Source organism: Oncorhynchus clarkii, chromosome 4 (assembly GCF_045791955.1).
Source record: "Oncorhynchus clarkii lewisi isolate Uvic-CL-2024 chromosome 4, UVic_Ocla_1.0, whole genome shotgun sequence".
Taxonomy (NCBI): domain Eukaryota; kingdom Metazoa; phylum Chordata; class Actinopteri; order Salmoniformes; family Salmonidae; genus Oncorhynchus; species Oncorhynchus clarkii.
The window spans coordinates 30218120-30238291 of NC_092150.1; the positions used below are offsets into that span (position 1 = coordinate 30218120).

Consider the following 20172-nt stretch of genomic DNA (forward strand, 5'->3'; position numbering starts at 1 on the left):
AACCTTCATGTGTCATCTCTCTCTCTCTCTATTCCAGAGATTCTAGTCTGACTGATGGAAGCACAGATCCACACACACCCCAATACCACCCTACACAGAATACCTAAGCCTTGTTCTGTTTGAGTAGTAATTCCCCCGACACACTGATCTAAGGTTAGTTTTGCAAGGCACTGATGTAAAGTCTTATTAAAATGTGCTACGGGCAAAAAGAGAGTGGATCTGGTTGTTCATCTCAGGGAGGAGTGGAGGAGGTGGAAATAGGAGGATGGGATAAATAGAGGGGTGAGGAGGCTGTGAGTGAGAATTGCAGCCACAGACAAAGACTCCTTTCTCTGTGTGTGTGTGTGTGTGTGGTCGTCTCTGGTGCCATCAGAAGGATTCAGAAGCTTAAAACAAATGACAACATACACTACCTGTGAAGCATTTAGCTGCAATTTCTGAGGCTGGTCACTCTAATGAACTTATTGTCTGCAGCAGAGGTAACTCTGGGTCTTCCATTCCTGTGGCGGTCCTCATGAGAGCCAGTTTCATCATAGCGCTTGAAGAAACTTACAAAGTTCTTGAAATCTTCCATATTGACTGACCTTCATGACTTAAAGTAATGATGGACCTTCATTTCTCTTTTCTTATTTGAGCTGTTCTTGCCATAATATGGACTTGGTCTTTTACCAAATAGGGCTATCTTCTGTATACCACCCCTACCTTGTCACAACACAACTAATTAATGCATTAAGGAAAGAAATTCCACAAATTCACTTTTAACAAGGCACACCTGTTAATTGAAATGCATCGCAGGTGTCTACATCATGAAGCTGGTTGAGAGAATGCCAAGAGTGTGCCAAGAGTGGCTATTTGGATTTGTTTAACACTTTTTTGGTTACTACATGATTCCATGTGTTATTTCATAGTTTTGTTGTCTTCACTTTTATTATACAATGTAGAAAATAGTAAAAAAAGAAAAGAAAACCCTTGAATGAGTAGGTATTCTAAAACTGTTGACCCTTATTGTAAGGAAATAAAGCAACAGGACTGTGATTGGCACTACTAAAACCATGACTGTCAATCAACACATGTAAATCAAACCCACATACTGTACAGGCTGCACAAACCCAATTGCATGTCTGCCACAATACTTATCTCAATATGTGTTGTGAGGATGACATCACCGACACAACAGCATGAACTTACAGTCCGTGTTAATGTCGTGTTCACTTTGGTTTTCATATTCCCTGCTGAACGCTTGATATATTTCCTGAAGGGCAACAGTTATAAAAGATCATAAAAAAAGACATTCTCTCTCTCAGCATGAAAGGGCACTATGACATTTGAAATAGATCATTTTAGAAATCGAGAATGTCTGGGTATACATCTTCCTTCTACATTACGTTGCAAGATTAACAATATAAAACATGACATAAAACAGTGTTATAAAACAATGTTTGGCAGACCAAGATGTTGTGGTTCTCTTGAAAAGATTTGGTATGTCCCTTAATGGTATGTTAAAATAGATACTCTTTCCCCATCTCTGTCTTGTTCTCTCTCTTACCTCTCTCACACATACCGTTCCTCTCCCACTATATCCAACTCTTACTCAAACAAACACACTACATCTCGATCTATATCTCTCTCCCCTAACCCTAGGTTTCCACTAGTTACCACAGATACAAAGTCAAAATGGTCTATATCATTAAAAAAAGTGCTTTTTGGTCATCATTTAGGGTTAAGCTTAGCCATAAGGTTAGCAGTGTGGTTAAGGTTGAAAATCACATTTTAAGAAGAGAAATTGTAGAAATAGGTGGGGTTTATGACTTTGTGGCTGTAGTAACTAGTGAAGACCCCTAGTCTAGGGTCTAGTCAAAAACATCCTCCCTCCTTTTCTTATTCTCACACAAACAATCTCTGTCTTCTGCTCTCCTTCTGCCAGCTCCTCTCCACATCACTGTTCCCATTAGCTCTCCCTCTCTCCAGAGGCTTTGTGTGTGTGTGTGTGTGTGTGTGTGTGTGTGTGTGTGTGTGTGTGTGTGTGTGTGTGTGTGTGTGTGTGTGTGTGTGTGTCTCTTCTCAAAGCAGGTCGGGGTGTTGTTCAGGCTCCTCTGTGTCTGCTGATCCTTTCCTACAGAGGGAGCTGTTCTCCATCAGCCCATCCTCACTCACACTGATCCTGTACGGAGCTTTTAGGGGGGTGGAGGCTAGCCTGGTGTCTGCTCCCGGGGCCTTCTGCCTGGGCACAGACGTCCTCGACCTGGGGGGGACCATGTGGTCCTTATGGATAAGGTCTGGGACAGAGAGCTGGAGCTGAATCTGGGTCTGCTCTCCCTCTCTCCTCTCCTCTGTCTCATTCCCTTCCACTCCATCCATCTTACTGCTCCCATTTGTCTCCATCTTCACCTCTTCCTCTTTCCTCTCGCTGTCCAGCGGGTCAGTCAGTCCGGTGAGTGTGTCTCTCCCTCTGTCATTCTCTCCGTCCTGCTCTCCCTTGGGTGGGGTCTGCTCATTGCTGATGAGGGAGGTCTTGTTAGGGGAGGAGAGGAGGGAGTGATCGAGGGTCTCGGGGGGTGTGGTGACGACGGGGTCAGACGAGATCATCATGTCCTGGGTAGTCTTCAGGGTGCGAGGAAGACGCTTTTTTTTACCGGGAGGAGGGGGGTCCAGACGAGGGAAGGAGTCCTGAGAGGCATGACTGGAAGGAGAGAGAAGAGGAAGAAACATCCATTACTACAGTAACTTTAACAATAACACATTTTTACATTTGTTCAATCTCTCCCCATCACTTGCTCTCTGTCTAACTTCCCCTCGTTCTCCTCCCCCTTCTCTATGCTGTGGGACTGTGTGTTAATTTTATCAGTGGAATATTTCTCTACCTTTCCCCCATAAATGAGCATATTGTCATGGTGACAACCGTATCATTGCCATAGTGATAAGGAGTGAGTCACCGCAAAACATACCATTCATTTATGACTACTCTGTCTATACGTGACCTGACAATTCACATTTCTCAACACATCAGTGTGTAAACACACATCACGTATTTACCAATTCTATGAGTTACGCAGCTGTGAAATGTCTGTCCTGGCTCCGTGTGTCAGGTAGGTGACTGAGTGTCAGTCAAGAGACAGACAGATCAATGACCAGCTAAAGCGTAGACGGACAGCTCGTTCTGTCTCTTTAAACTAAGGGAGATCCAAGGGTGAGTGTGCGTGTGTGTGTGCATGCACTGTGTATGATTAACATTAGAAATGAGGCAATTCAACTCTCAAATATGTCTCATTCAGTCTCTGTGTGTGTTTAATCTCAGCTTCTGTCTAACTAACCCTCCTCTTACTCTTCATCACTTATTCACTGCCCCAGTTTGGAAAAATTCAGATGAATCATTTAAACATCTTTGACTCAACGGTTATGGTCTTTTATATGGGGTGAGAGGATGACTACTATTTCCCAGCTTAAATCGTTCCACTTTAGAGAAAATAATACAATATTGGTTTTTAGAAATAACTAGCTGTCTCTCAGTTTTACTCTTTGGATAAAACCAATATTGGATTGAATCTCCAAGGCACAGTGTCTGAAAGCTGGGTTATAACTATTGGGCCCAGACATGTGGCGGACGTGAATATTGTATAACTGTTTGTGAGTATGGGTGATCTGAAAATGTTTGTGTGTTTGTGGTTGTGTGTGGGTTTTACTGTATCCCTCCTGTGTGTGTGTGTGTGTGTGTGTGTGTATTTTAGTGTACACCTCCTCATCTTTAGGCAGTAGTCATGTGTGTGTGTGTGTACTGTAATTGTGTATCCCTCCTTACCTATAGGCAGTAGTTCGCTGGGTCATCTCCTCCATATTGCTCCAGACTGCTCCTACATTCTTGTTGATCTCTGTGACGCCGATGTCTCCTATATGACTGGGCTCTTTCCTTCGCAGCAGGTCATTGACCTTTGCCCCCACAGCCTTGCCCAGGTTCAGGGCGTTCTTCAGCCTCTGCTGACCTCCATTGGTAGTGGTGGTGGAGGGGGCCTCGGCAGGGCTGCTACCCAGGGCAGGGTTAGCTGTGACCAGGGAGTGACGGGCCGAGGCCTGGGTCAACCTGGAGGCCTGGAGCCCCTGGCCTGGAGCTCTGGAGGTGTTGGAATTCTCAAACATACTGTGGTCTACTGGAGAGAGGAAGGGAGGGGGAGGGAGAGCATGTAAGATATAAGTGAGGGTATTGTGAGGGCACATTCAATCAAGGTATTTTTTGTTTTACGCAAGGATGCATTACAGGCACCATGGAATGTTCCAGATATAAATGGAATGTATAGACATTTCACGTGACCTGGAGCAAAAGACAACTCCTGACGTTTCATTTCAAACTGCATGTTTGTGCAACACTGTACAACATTGCAGAATGTTGCAACATCAAAAACATGTCAAAGTATGGTTTATAGGTAGTCCGTGTAGAAAGAAAGAGCATATGGAGTCCCACAACGCACAGTGTTACAACTGCTCAATATGGATGCAACACGTTACACAATCATCAACAAGTCATGATGGAAGCAAGGGACATGACACATGCACATAACCACATCCACCAATCACAATGAAGCTGAAAATAGACCACAGTGCATTGCAGGATGGGTAAATGCACAAAGGAGCGGGTTGTTGTCAGTCCACATAGTACAATAATAGATTGTCTTACCTCGTGGAGAAAATAGTTTCTCGGAAGGCATTAGTAAGACACAACAAGTTAATAGATTTCGGGAACACTTTATTCAGATAGTCTGTAGAGGATTTACAGATGGGCTATCAGTAACTTTTCAATCTCCTAACCCTAACTTTAAGATAACCCTTACCCCAACCCTTATTCCTAACCTTAGCAAGCAGTTTCTTATCAACAAATAGTTTGTTGATAGTATGACCATCTTTAATATGACACTTCAGGGGGACAAATAGACTTTACGGCTAAATGCCGGGTTTGGCTGTAACTCTAAAAGCTAACATCTCTGGACAGACATATGGAAAGGAACATCTTCATTAATAACTCTAGAAAAAGAGCAGTGAGACAGCACAGCACAGGTGCTCTTGACTTGACTTTGTTGCTTCGGCAATTCAGACTATTTCAAAGACATGGGCAGCCACAGAGATGTTCAAATCCATTAGTGTGAGTCTTTGGAGAGACAGCTAATATCATTCTGGAGTGATGGGAGGGTGTTTGAAGGAGGGAGAGAGAGGGAGAGCAGACATCTAGGTGCTTATTCACACAAACACAGATATCCTTTCATTGTTAGAGGCCTGCCAGGGGGAAGGATTCTCTGTAGTCTGACCAAAGAGGAGGGCTATTAGGAAGATCAGATTGAACAGAAAATCACTCTGTGTTCAGTGTGTGTTTGGATGTGTGTGTGTGTGTGTGTGACAGCTCTCAGATAGCCACAGTTTAGGCTAGAAACGCAGTTCCCACACTTCTCTTAGCTAGACTCCCTGTCAGAAGGCTTCATAATGGTAGTGTTTTGAGTATTGGTGGTCATGATAATGAATAGCATAAACACAGTCAGACTTCAGCCTAAATCCTCCATTACACATTCCCTCCCCATGTTAGGCCCTGGAGTTTGTTTGTCTACGCCTGAGGCTGAGACTGGCCCTGTACTATAATACCTACCGGTCTCCCTCGCTCAATTACAGCCCAGCCTTAGGGATTGTTGCCATGTTAATTACGATTGTTAATTAAAACAGAAGCGTTTTTTTTCTGCAAGTGGAGAGGAGGCTAAACATACAGGAACGAAATACAGAAAACACAAAAGAAAGATAATTAAATGAAAGAAAGATAATTAAGTGAAAGTGACTGAATTATAGAAAGACTATCAGCTGTTAAGATAGTGCAGTGGCACAGCACAGAAACCAGGTAGAGGAGGAGTACGGAAAGAAAGAAAGAGAGAGAAGGTTAGAAAGGAGACGTTTATTGAGCAAAAGCAAGGTCAGCGACAGACTGAGATTCAGAGTAAGTGCACGTTCACTCCCACACATATACAGTACAGTGTACCGGTTTTCTCTTTACAACAGTTCAGGGAAGGACATTATGAAATTAAATAGGTTTTGTATCAGAACAAAAGACCCGAGTTAACAGAACAAAGAGAAGTCACACTATTGAGATGCACCTACAGCCTAATGAAACCGTAGTCACAGGACTAGGAAACAAAGTTAGGTCACAAGTTTGGAACTTAGAATCATAGGATCCTATATCTGACAACAGGCTAGTTTGGAGATACTGGACTTCAGTGTAACAGTCCAGTTGGTTTATACTTTGTCATTCAATCTTTCATTTAAACTTCTATTTAAAGTCTAGTTAAAAGTTGTACCTCCAGTGTCACATAATTGGCTGTATTATTAACATATACCCTTAAAGAGAATGTCCATGACAATAACACAACTTCTACATTGTTAGTCAGTTAGTCTATCTAGATAGACTCAACTTTCCCCTGCATCTATTTAAAAACTTTAGACCTTGTTCTCAGCTGTGAGTAACCCACTTCTGTCAGAGTGACTGGAACACACACACACACACACACACACACACACACACACACACACACACACACACACACACACACACACACACACACACACACACACACACACACACACACACACACAGACATCTGCAGTGGGTGAGACATGGGCTGTTAGTCAGACAACAGCAGCCTTCCTTACAGAAATGTTGTTGTAACTGTCAGACAGGAGGTGAGTAGCAGAAAATCACAGGGCAGAGTGGAGGAGAGTACGAGATAACGTTAACACAGGGCAGAGTGGAGGAGAGTACGAGATAATGTACCACAGGGCAGAGTGGAGGAGAGTACGAGATAACGTATCACAGGGCAGAGTGGAGGAGAGTACGAGATAACGTATCACAGGGCAGAGTGGAGGAGAGTACGAGACAACGTATCACAGGGCAGAGTGGAGGAGAGTACGAGATAACGTACCACGGGGCAGAGTGGGGGAGAGTAAGAGACAACATACCACAGGGCAGAGTGGAGGAGAGTACGAGACAACGTACCACAGGGCAGAGTGGAGGAGAGTACGAGATAACGTACCACAGGGCAGAGTGGAGGAGAGTACGAGATAACGTACCACAGGGCTGAGTGGAGGATAGTACGAGATAACGTACCACAGGGCAGAGTGGAGGAGAGTACGAGATAACGTACCACAGGGCAGAGTGGAGGAGAGTACGAGATAACGTACTACAGGGCAGAGTGGAGGAGAGTACGAGATAACGTACCACAGGGCTGAGTGGAGGAGAGTACGAGATAACGTACCACAGGGCAGAGTGGAGGAGAGTACGAGATAACGTACCACAGGGCAGAGTGGAGGAGAGTACGAGATAACGTACCACAGGGCAGAGTGGAGGAGAGTACGAGATAACGTACTACAGGGCAGAGTGGAGGAGAGTACGAGATAACGTACCACAGGGCAGAGTGGAGGAGAGTACGAGATAACGTACCACAGGGCTGAGTGGAGGAGAGTACGAGATAACGTACCACGGGGCAGAGTGGAGGAGAGTAAGAGACAACATACCACAGGGCAGAGTGGAGGAGAGTACGAGACAACGTACCACAGGGCAGAGTGGAGGAGAGTACGAGATAACGTACCACAGGGCAGAGTGGAGGAGAGTACGAGATAACGTACCACAGGGCAGAGTGGAGGAGAGTACGAGATAACGTACCACAGGGCAGAGTGGAGGAGAGTACGAGATAACGTACCACAGGGCAGAGTGGAGGAGAGTACGAGATAACGTACTACAGGGCAGAGTGGAGGAGAGTACGAGATAACGTACCACAGGGCAGAGTGGAGGAGAGTACGAGATAACGTACCACAGGGCAGAGTGGAGGAGAGTACGAGATAACGTACTACAGGGCAGAGTGGAGGAGAGTACGAGATAACGTACCACAGGGCAGAGTGGAGGAGAGTACGAGATAACGTACTACAGGGCAGAGTGGAGGAGAGTACGAGATAACGTACCACAGGGCAGAGTGGAGGAGAGTACGAGATAACGTACTACAGGGCTGAGTGGAGGAGAGTACGAGATAACGTACCACAGGGCTGAGTGGAGGAGAGTACGAGATAACGTACTACAGGGCAGAGTGGAGGAGAGTACGAGATAACGTACCACAGGGCAGAGTGGAGGAGAGTACGAGATAACGTACTACAGGGCAGAGTGGAGGAGAGTACGAGATAACGTACCACAGGACTGAGTGGAGGAGAGTACGAGATAACGTACCACAGGGCAGAGTGGAGGAGAGTACGAGATAACGTACCACAGGGCTGAGTGGAGGAGAGTACGAGATAACGTACTACAGGGCAGAGTGGAGGAGAGTACGAGATAACGTACCACAGGGCAGAGTGGAGGAGAGTACGAGATAACGTACCACAGGGCAGAGTGGAGGAGAGTACGAGACAACGTACCACAGGGCAGAGTAGATCATCGTTCTGACAAACGGAGAGCAGAGAACCTAGCCTAGCAGAGTCCATTACTACTGATACGCAAATGAGTCTAGCGCTCAACATTTAACGTTTAGCGCCTGGCCTAGCGTACAACGACAAGACCATTTGATGTGTGTGTGTGTGGTGAGAGAAGACCAATCAGTCTTAAGTGGCCGTGTGGTTATTTAGCATGTTAGTAGAGCCTCCCTGTGATGACAGATTAGCCTTTAATCTACATGAGTGAGGCTTGTCTAAGTAGGGCCAAAAAGCCTCACAGTGTGTTTGTGTGTGTGATGACAGGATGAAAGCATGTTCTATTAGGAGCTATGATATGAAACTACACTTAAAGGGATAATTCACCATTTTTTCAACTAAGCCATTTTTTCTACTTATCCAAAGACAGGCGAACTAATGGATACCATTTTTATGTCTATGTGCAGTTTGACGGAAGTTGAAGGACATTTTTGTCTACAGGAGCAGCTAGCTAGCAGCTAATCCTGTAGACTTCCAGTCATTGCACCGTCGCTATTAAGCAATGGCCCCAGAAACTACCTTCAACTTCCTTCAAACTGCACGGAAAGACAGGAACAAAAACACATTACAACTACAAAGCATATTGCATGTAATAGTTACATGACCTATAGCATGGTCAAGCAAGTTAATGTTTCTGACTTTTTCGGACTACTAAACTACTATTTATTTATAACCACAGAGATGTACAGCAAGTTGCAAAGAAACCAGAAGCTGCCTCCACTAATTCCAGCACCATTTCAACTTCAACTTTTCAATATCATCAAATCACCTATGCCTAGACTAATACGGTGACAACTAGCAGATACCAAAAACAATTTAGTCCAATCAATGTAAGCTAAATATGATGTGGCTGTCCATGGTTCTAATTTGTGTGTGTGTGTGTGTGTGTGTGTTTGTGTCTGTCTGTATGTGTGTGCGTGCAAGTGGAAAAAACATGTTGACTCACCCTACTTGTAGAGAAATGCCAATGCCATCGTCCTCTCTTTTATGTTGACGAAACGGTACACAGTACACTTTTACATTTTTTTGTTGTCCAAGGCTAACTGGCTAAAATGCTTGCTCGCTAACCTAACTTCCTTTCATGGGCAACGCTAGCTAGTTAACATTAGCCTTCTACATCTAGCTACATATTGAACTTCCATACTCTCAGTCCAGGGAGAAATGTATGCATTTATGGTTGGATCTGAATTGCCGTTTTAATCATTGGCTAGTACGGAGAATCAAGCATAACCACAAGTCCAAATCCCTATCTCCATCCATTGCTAATAGGAAAGGGCCAATTTTAGCTAGCTAGCTAGCTAGCTAGTCCGGAGGACCACGACACAACAAGATGCAACAATTCAAGTTGTTTCTGTCAATTACGTATTTCTCTTGATGCGATGTGATAGGAGTGAATCCAAATCCAAACTGGCTTCCCTTCTAAATGTATTGGGGTGCACCAGGACTATTCACAGTTGAGCTCTCTCAGTTTAGCTCAATGCTGATTGGCTATTATTTTATACTATTTTTTTAATCAAGAGAGGCCAAATGCTCGCTGGCTTCCCTTGGATTCAATGCTACGGGGCGGCAACAATGTCATGCCGCATCAGATAAATGGCCTACACATGCAGAGACAGAGGGCACTATTTCGCTCGCTCAGCTTCTTGTGGATTGAAGAAAAATTATGAAAACACAGAGACGAAAGATAAATTATTTCTGTTTTTTTCTTGGTGTATGTTTTTGGGGGAAGCCTGGCTTCCCTTGGCATCCTTGACAAATTATATATGAGTTCATCCAACTCTGGGTCACTTAACGAGAGTGAATGCTGGGTGGGAAATTACATTTAACGAGCTCATGAGTGGTGATTAATTTCATTCACTTCAAAAGTAAAGCAGTGTGTGCACTAACCGGAGATTAACGGAAAATTAGGTACTTAAATAAAATAATCAAACTGCACTCAGAGACATTGTATCCACCAGTTCTTCTGACTCTGGGAAAGTAGATAAAGGGCCTCATTGACAAAATCATGGTATCCCTTTAAGATCAGTTACAAGTCTAACTTTGGAGACAGACATGTCCCAGAAAGTGAGATCTCCTGTTCTCCTGACTCAGAGAACAGTAGTCCAGCCACATACTGTATTGTACACACCCAGAGCATAGCTATTGTAGGCCAAACATCTATAATTCACACACCCTTGTTTTTTAAATATGAATCATTAAAATAATGGGGTTTTGACAGTGGGTGGGGAATGAATCATTTAAATCCTGTACACTACGGTAGCTGGAGGGAGTCTGAGAGCAATAGTGTTAATTCTCTAACCCCCCACTGAGTCATACGCCGCCCTGCTTCCTGTCTCCTGTGGCTTGTACCGGGAGGTCAGAGCGCAAAGGTTAGACCAAGAACTGCAGGGGTTGATGGGATTAAGTGTTCTCCTCCTGTCCCGACAGACTACAGCTCTGATCTATGACCTCAGAACAAGGCTTTAACAGCCTATTAGCCAACACCCCCCTAACCATACCCAATGCCCCTCACATCATTCTCCACTCCAACAACTCCCTCATCTTCCTCACCCAGCAACCCGCAACCCAGCTCTGTCCTTGGGCCCCTAGTAAAGTGTTTTTAAATGACGGGACTGTAAAGGGACAGTGTGTTTACGTGTGTGTGAGTGGCCTGAATGGAAAGAGCACAAAAGAGCAAGAGAAAAGAGTACAGGGGGAGAGGATGGGTAGAGCAGGGAGGATGACAGGACAGGTTGTATTCAGGTTGGGAGGAGTGCGGAGGAGAGAAATTAGGAAATGAGGAGAGGAAGAGAGGAGAGGTTGTCGCAGACGATTTTGTAAGCCTTCATTCCCATCCATATCAAAGAGCTCCAATCAATATTTAATCTAGCAATTTGCCACACCACTGTCTGTCTGTCTGGCCCTCCAAGACCCTGCTCTGCTCTGTGTGTGTGTGTGTGTGTGTGTGTGTGTGTGTGTGTGTGTGTGTGTGTGTGTGTGTGTGTGTGTGTGTGTGTGTGTGTGTGTGTGTGTGTGTGTGTGTGTGTGTGTGTGTGAGATATATCCCTGAGTCAGCAGTAGATGCATGTTGTGTGAGCAGTGAGATCGATTCAAGACCAAGACCGGAGCAAATCGAGTCCAAGTTTAGACAAAAACCGGGGGGGAGAGAGTCAAAACTGAAACTGGGAGAGGGTCGAGGGGTCCGAGACCAAGTCAAGACCAAGACCAGAAAAATGTGGGTCCAATTCAAGACCATGGTTGTAAACGTGTTAAATATGCCCAGTATATCTGTGGTCATGTTTCAGAACTTCATATGGATTCTTTAGACATTCAGAATGGTGAGAAAATACATGCTGATGGAAAATAGAGCCACTCTACAAATTATTACTAACCCAAAAAGGTCTATAATAGATTCAGCTTTGTATAATACACTCATGAAAACGATTATAATTCTCATAGTGACTCAGGAGTAACATTAAAGAAGAAAAATATGCCTCGCCAACATTTGACAACTATACAGAAAACCCTCAAAAATACTTATATAAGTAAATTAAATCAATGATGAGAGAATAGTGAGATTAACGGCATTATATGTATTATAGGTAATGAATGTGCAGTGGACTCTTAGAATGCTACAGACTTTGTGGCGCAGCAGAAACATCAGCGTACCCCAATCCAGAGGTTGTGAGCTAAAATCCCAGATGGGGTCATATTGAAAAGTCAGTGCTAACTGATCATGTTGAATGTAAAGATTGTCAGTGATGAACGATTTTTACACTATTTTACCTTAAAACCCCCATTCCATGTCATTACTTCCCTTACAAGAGAAACATGACATTTGCAGTTTTCACATGTTGAGCTGAAATTCTCATGTGAAAAAAAAGAGAAACAATTGTGAGCATACGGCTCACGTGTGAACATGTATTCAATATCTAGTTCACATGTTAACATCACCTTTCACAAGGGAGGAGAATAAGATGTTTTCACCTCACATGTGAATTGTAGATCCCCATGTGGAACTCTCACATGTGGAATTGCATTTTCACATGTGGAATTTCATTTTCACATGTGAAACTTAAATTTGTACTTTTACATTTGCAAATTTTTTACATGTGGAATAATTTCAAATGTTGTCACGTGTAGTTTCATGGTATTACATGTTGAAAATGTCCATCACCATGTGTTCACAATTATTTCACGAGATCACGCTTTCATATGTGCTCAAATGTTTTCACGTGTCATTTCATGTTATCACATGTTGCTTTTACATGTGGTCACATGCTATCACAATAACTTCACATAAGATCACATGTGAAATTCATGTGGTTTTCCCGTAAGTGACATGCACAAACACACACACACACAGGTCAACTAGAATGTGTTGAGATGACAGGAGCTGTAGAACCAGGGTTCCCAGATCACGACAGACACACACACACACACACACACACACACACACACACACACACACACACACACACACACACACACACACACACACACACACACACACACACACACACACACACACACACACACACACACACACGTCAGCTGTGAGATTAATGACTGTGTCAGCACCCAAACAGAAAATAAAAACCTCAGGAGCACAATAGTGAGTCCTCTAACCTCCAGATGAATGAACGTTTTGAATCCTGATACAGCACATGCACTTCCAACAATGAAACTCTCCTCGAACCTGACATAGCACATGCACTTCCAACAAAGGAACTCTGCTGAAAGTGAGCACTGCTTTCAGACCCTCGACTTTAAGTTAATGAGGGAGGAGGGGCTTCGTAGCATATATCAGCACGAATAGAGATGACTACCTCTTTGTTTTCATGCGTAGGCTGACACACGCATGTGCATAAGCAAGCACAAACAAACACCCACGCACACACACAGACCCACCAGAAAACCTCTTTATCTGCAGACACGGTTGGGCTAAGGCATTTTGACTAGATTTAAATGATGATGTGAGAAGATGCAGGGAGCTCAGAACAACATGGTAAACAATATGGTAAACATCTCTGTAAACAGTAAACACCAACAGCAGCTAAATGTCAGAACTGAAAACCAAAATCCTGTTAGTCTCATCCTTCACTCCATTTCTCTTCCTGCCTCTCTCCAACACTTTTCCCAACATCTATTCCATGTTGGTTCAAAGTCATTTCATTGAAATTACGTGGAAACAATCCCTCTTCCTCCTCTCTGCCTGGCTCTCTCTCGTTCCCTCTCTCCCCATCCCTGACAGTGTGGGTTCTTGTTTCCTCTGAGGCTGCAGTGACAGCCTGTTACCTCTGCTACGCTTCTCTAGAAGGGCTTCAATGCTGCCAGGTAGGGTTTGTGTGAAAGAGAGAGGGACAGGGGTAGGGAGAGCATCTTCTCTTTCATCATTCCAGAAATACCAAGTCAGTGTCACTAAAATCCTACGCACACACAGTTAGAAGCACAAATGGAATGGCCACCCCATCCGTCTGCCAATAACATCCACAGCTGTGTGTGCATGCGAGAGTGTGTGTCTGTCTTGTCAATTCCACAGCAGCCTGCTCAGTCTCCTTGGGTGACCCACGCTCCGTTAACCACAGAGCTAGGAGTTTGGCTTTATTTAACATTGCCACGAGGCCACTGTGTGTGACAGTGACGTTGATGACTGTGGTGCTGTTGTGGTGGCTGGGAGCGCAGGGACAGAAAGACAAGGACACCAGGCCTTGATCTTAACATTTCAAACTCCTTTCAGTGTCACTGTGACCTCTGGGACCTGTCCCCATCCCTGCAGCCCCACGTGATGTCTCCCAGAATCCTCTTCTGTCACCGGGGGAAACCATCATACTGTCAGAGGGATAGGGAGTCAGAAGAACCTTCAATCTATGAAGAGTCACACAAACTTTTCTAACCGACTGACTTTTCTTTATATTTCACAGTGGCAGGGCTGAGTGTGTGTTTGATAGGGTGTGTGTGTTGATAGGGTGTGTGTGTGTGTGTGTTGATAGGGTGTCTGAGTGTGTATGGCAGTTTTCACAGTGCATATAAAACTTCATTAGAGCATCTGTCTAAATATTAAACAAAGAATCAGTGAGGTGTGTGTGTGCGTGCTGTGTGTGTTTTAGTCAGGGTGAGTGATGAGTCCTTATTGGTAGATTAAGCGTAGAAACGTGACTAGGTTTCAGAATGGAGATAATTAATTCCGGTCCGGAGCCAATCGCTCTTATAAATCATCAATATGTCCTTCAGCAGGGAAGAAACGGAGAGGAGTGGATAAGAGGGGAGGAAGAGAGTAAAGGAGGAGGATGAAAATAGTCTACATAGGGAGTGTTTATCCCAGAGGGTTGTGTGTGGGGATCTAGAGAGGAGGAGGCCAAATGCTGTTGTGTGGGTGACTGAGGAAGTGGAACAGCTGGATCTTAACCACACACATACAGAGACAAAGACAGAGACAGAGAGAGACAGAGAGAGAGAGAGAGAGAGAGAGAGAGAGAGAGAGAGAGAGAGAGAGAGAGAGAGAGAGAGAGATAGAGAGAGAGAGATGTGTGAAAATGTGTACACAGTATGTTCTGCCCCCTCCTTTTTTCTAATTAACTCTCTCTCTGTATTTCTCTCTCCCTCACGGACCTTAACTCACCCTCTCTCCTACCACAGTGAGATGGCCCAGAGTGAAAAACAGGTTCAACTACATGGTGACCTGGATGAGCATAGTAAGGCAGAGAGGAGAACTGACACGACCACCATGCTAACTAGTGGATGAGTACAGCTTAGACCTCACTCACCCTCTCAAGGAGATCACAGAAAGGGTTGATTGGAGGCAGTATGATAACTGTTCTCACACACACACACACACACACACACACACACACACACACACACACACACACACACACACACACACACACACACACACACACACACACACACACACACACACACACACACACACACACACACACAGCACTCTGGGTCAGGTGGGTTACACAAACATGAGAATCGAAACTTCAGAGATCAAACAGTTTGCTTTTAAGTTCTTTTGATTGTCACCTTCAATTCTCTGCTCTCTATTGAACCTGATGCAAGAGATGAGCTGAGTATAACTGACTGAGAGGAAGTGACTTGACTTGCTATGGGCCTTTTATATACTACTTTATATAGTTATCACCATAACTTCTTTACTACCCACACAGAGTGTTGTCATAGGTGCCTAGGGCTTAATAAGAGCAGTATTTGGCAGGTGCTCTACGTCGGTGTTAGTGCACAAGGCCTTAAAGGGGAACCGTTTCTGGTAGGCGCTCTAGTCACTGTTACGGAACAAAGTCTTGTAAATGAATGAAAAAGCAACAGCATACCCGGAGGTCTGAATAATCCCAGATTTACATAGGTTAGACACCAGTTAGAGCAGGGGAGGGGTGGTTCTGTGAAAACCAGTGCACACATGCTTCCAAAACACAGATTATTCAGAAACAAAAAGCACTGGAATAATACGGTATCAACCAACATAACACATAAAACACAGCATCACATGACCATGTAGAAAATGTTGTTTTCCATCTATACATACAGATATCATATTCTTACTAAAAATAGTATTTGCTTACGAAGTGTGGATACGGTTTCCTCTCTAACAAACACCAACAGAGTATGTATACCAGTCAACAGTCCTGTACACTTTAGGGCCTGTACTGTACAACACTGATACCTCACCGGCTCCTCACACCATTACACTGTATGTAGACAGTGACCACAGTTTAAGGGGAGCAGTTTCAGCCATAACCTGTAGGCTGGGGTACACACACAGAGGTGCAGTAAAGAAATCTGTTTCTGATTATTCTGAGAGCAGCGAGGGGGGAGAAGTAGGGGTCAGGTTATGGCTCTTCACTAGTGTTTTTACCTGGTGGGGATATGTGTGTTTAGGTCTGAGTCGATCAGTAAGGTGTGTGTGTGTGTGACTGTGTGTGTTTAGGAGTGTGTGCATGTGTGAGAGCATGTTGCATGTACGAGCATGTGCTTTTGTGTATTGTGAATGTGTGTTGTCGAGCTACACTGCTATCTCATCCCCCAGGCAGTCTGGTGGTCCCTGTCTGTTGAGCACATTTAGTAGGCGGAGAGTCTCCTCGTCAGACCCCCAGCCGTATATAATATCCCTCTCCTCCATCTCCTCTCTCTCCTCCATCTCCTCCCTCTCTTCTCTCTCCTCTGTCTCATCACTATCATCAGTGGACGCGTACTCGGACGCAATGCCAGACTCCCGGAACCTCAGCAGCTCTAGACTGCCCAGTACCTCGTCGCGGGTTGATGACATCACCACCCCCGACCCCTCCTGACCTTTCACTCCATTCTGACCCCTCCGCTGTGGAGGAGTAGCAGGGCGAGGGTCAGGTGTTGGGGGTCCGGGCAGGAAGCGGAAACATTCAAGCTTGAGGAGACACGGTTCCCTACCTAGGGGGCTGCCCAGGGGTAGGGAGGAAGAGAAGAGTGGGTTGACCGTATTGTCCTGGCCCACGCCCATGTTGATGCCCAGCGCTGGCAGGGTGAGGCTGGCGTGGTCCTGGGGTCGAGTGGTCATTGGGTCACACAACACTGGGGGGAAAGTGGAACGGAAAGTGATCTCCAATAGACTGTCCTGGGAACCCACTGGAGGAGGTGAAGAGTGGGAGGGGAGAAAAGGGGGAGAGAGTAAGGAAGGAGGTTAGTTTCATTAAAGATAAAGATCCTTCCACACATTGAGCTAACTGAGCTATCATTCACCTGTTTAACTGCTAACATGAGGCTAATTCCCATCCACCCCTGGTAGGGAGTGTGAAACGGTGTCAAACACTACATTAGGAGGAAGTGAGGTGTGTGTGGGGTGTGATATCAGGAGGAGAGGAGGGGGCTGAGGTGGCTGAGGTGTAGAGCTGGTTGGTCCGCTGAGGTGTAACATGTTGTATAATGATGCAGCTGAAAAATGTGTGAAGTAATGTAACATGTTACACGATAACATGCTGGTTGGTCCGTTGGAGTCCACGCTGGTGTGTGATGAGAGAGAGATGGGGGAGGGAGAGAATACATGTGCAGTAGGGGAGGAGAAGACAAACAGGGTCTTTGAGTGGATAATGAGATGAAGGGAGTCTGTGTGTGCATGTGTGTCATGCGTATGTTTGTGTGTGTGTGTGTGGTCATGCATCCTGTGTGTACTCACTGGACCTGGGCCCAGACATTTTGACCTCCAGTTCCTGGATCTGTTTGACCAGTAGAGAGATGTGCTGCAGCAGGTCCTTGTTCTGGAGCAGCAGCTGGTGCACTCTGGCCTGGGCCTCCAGTCTGGCTGTAGCCTCCGCACTCAGTTGGTCCTTCAACAGGTGCACCTGGGGGGAGACAACACACACAACACACACACCTGAGATAAGGACATACTTGGAAGAGAGAGAACACACATGCATGCACACGTGCGAGACACTGCTGTACAGCATGTTCACACACATGAGAGAGAGAGAGAGAGAACAGACACTCCTGAGATATGCCTGTACACCAACAAACACTTAATAGTGACTTCAGACTATTGAGTGTCACTGTAAGTATATTTGTGTATTTCTGTATGTGTCACAAAACCCATAACTCGTGGAGCAAGACGAGGGCTGTCACACTTCAAGTTTAAGCTTCTGAAAATGTAATGCCATGAGTGGTCTGTCGCAGGATTAAACCAAGAGAAGAAGAATTACAGTTCCCATTTAAGGCTGCCGCCTGCAGTGGCAGTAGTCACTAATCATAGAAACCAGAGACTAAGAAGAAAACAAACTGTTTCTTCTCTAGCCCAGGCTTCAACACCAGGCTCAGGGGACAGACAACCCTTGGGATTATCATAGGAGCAAACAGCGCTGTTTGGATTCCTAGCCATGTTTTCTCAGAAACAGTACACATGGAGAGAGACTGATGATGGCCGGAGTTCTACAATATCAAGGGATGTGCATGTGCATTAGTCTACATGGGTAATATTAGCCAGAACTTACAGTTGAAGTCAGAAGTTTACATACACTTTAGCCAAATACATTTAAACTCAGTTTTTCACAATTCCTGACATTTAATCCCAGGAAAAAATCCCTGTTTATGGTCAGTTAGGATCACTACTTTATTTTAAGAATGTGAAATGTCAGAATAATAGTAGAGAGAATCATTTATTTCAGCTATTATATCTTTCATCACATTCCCAGTGGGTCAGAAGTTTACATACACTCAATTAGCATTTGGTAGCATTGCCTTTAAATTGTTTAACTTGGATCAAACATTTCGGGTAGCCTTCCACAAGCTTCCCACAATAAGTTGGGTTAATTTTGTCCCATTCCTCCTGACAGAGCTGGTGTAAATGAGTAAGGTTTGTCGGCCACCTTGCTCGCACATGCTTTTTCAGTTCTGCCCACAAATTTTCTATGGGATTGAGGTCAGGGCTTTGTGATGGCCACTCCAATACCTTGACTTTGTTGTCCTTAAGCCATTTTGCCACAACTTTGGAAGACCCACTTGCGACCAAGCTTTAACTTCCTGACTGATGTCTTGAGATCTTTCCTCCCTCATGATGTCATCAATTTTATGAAGTGCACCATTCCCTCTTGCAGCCAAGCACCCCCACAACATGATGCGACCACCCCCGTGTTTCACGGTTGGGATGGTGTTCTTCGGCTTGTAAGCCTCCCCCTTTTTCCTCCAAACATAACAATGGTCATGATGGTCAAACAGTTGTATTTTTGTTTCATCAGACCAGAGGACATTTCTCCAAAAAGTACGATCTTTGTCCCCATGTGCAGTTGCAAACCGTAGTCTGGCTTTTTTATGGCGGTTTTGGAGCAGTGGCTTCTGTCTTGCTGAGTGGCCTTTCAGGTTATGTCAATATAGGACTAATTTTACTGTGGATTTAGATACTTTTGTACCCGATTCCTCCAGCATCTTCACAAGGTCCTTTGCTGTTTTTCTGGGATTGATTTGCACTTTTCGCACCAAAGTACGTTCATCTCTAGGAGACAGAACGCATCTCCTTCCTGAGCGGTATGACGGCTGCGTGGTCCCATGGTGTTTATACTTGCGTACTATTGTTTCTACAGATGAACGTGGTACCTTCAGGCGTTTGGAAATTGTTCCCAAGGATGAACCAGACCTGTGGTCTACAATTGTTGGAAAAATTACTTGTGTCATGCACAAAGTAGATGTCCTAACAGACTTGCCAAAAATATAGTCTGTTAACAAGACATTTGTGGAGTGGTTGAAAAACGAGTTTTAATGACTCCAATCTAAGTGTATGTAAACGTCTGACTTCAACTGTAGGGGCAACCTCTTTTAAAAAAGCTGGAAGGTCATTCCACGGTGAGGCACAGTGCCATTGGATTTGTTGCATATATCCTGACAAGAGAAGCGATCGGGATATAGCAAAGAACGAGGCCCATCTCATTGTGAATAGTTGACAATGAGTGCTACTCTGCTACTTCTAACTTGACATTGAGCACTTCTTCCAACTTTATGATGGTTTCTATAGGAACTTTTCTACTGTGGTTTTCTTACATCAAGGAGCATATTCTTGGCTGTTATAGAGCCCATGTCTCTATAGCACTGCATTGCTCTCACTTCAAGGAGAATGGAGCATGAATGGAGTCATGAGACTGTTGCTAGAGTCAGAAGATACAATTCTGCTTTCATCATACCACAGCTACAAAACTCTAACCAAGGTAACGTGGATGTTCAGCTTTCTGTCATCAGTATTGATGC

The 20172-nt window shown here is 44.7% G+C and overlaps 1 protein-coding gene across 1 annotated transcript in view; it reads right to left on the bottom strand.

Moving 5' to 3' along the window:
• Positions 1-2061: 2061 nt before the first annotated feature.
• Positions 2062-20172, bottom strand: part of LOC139407969 (dystrophin-like protein 1) — a 257732-nt gene continuing 239621 nt past the window's right edge. Inside the window, exons 13-16 of the mRNA XM_071151829.1 lie at positions 17621-17786; positions 16879-17073; positions 3797-4142; positions 2062-2680 (exon numbers count right to left, since the gene is read on the bottom strand). Coding sequence (XP_071007930.1) covers positions 2062-2680; positions 3797-4142; positions 16879-17073; positions 17621-17786 — 1326 coding nt within the window. The remainder of the gene's footprint in view (positions 2681-3796; positions 4143-16878; positions 17074-17620; positions 17787-20172) is intronic.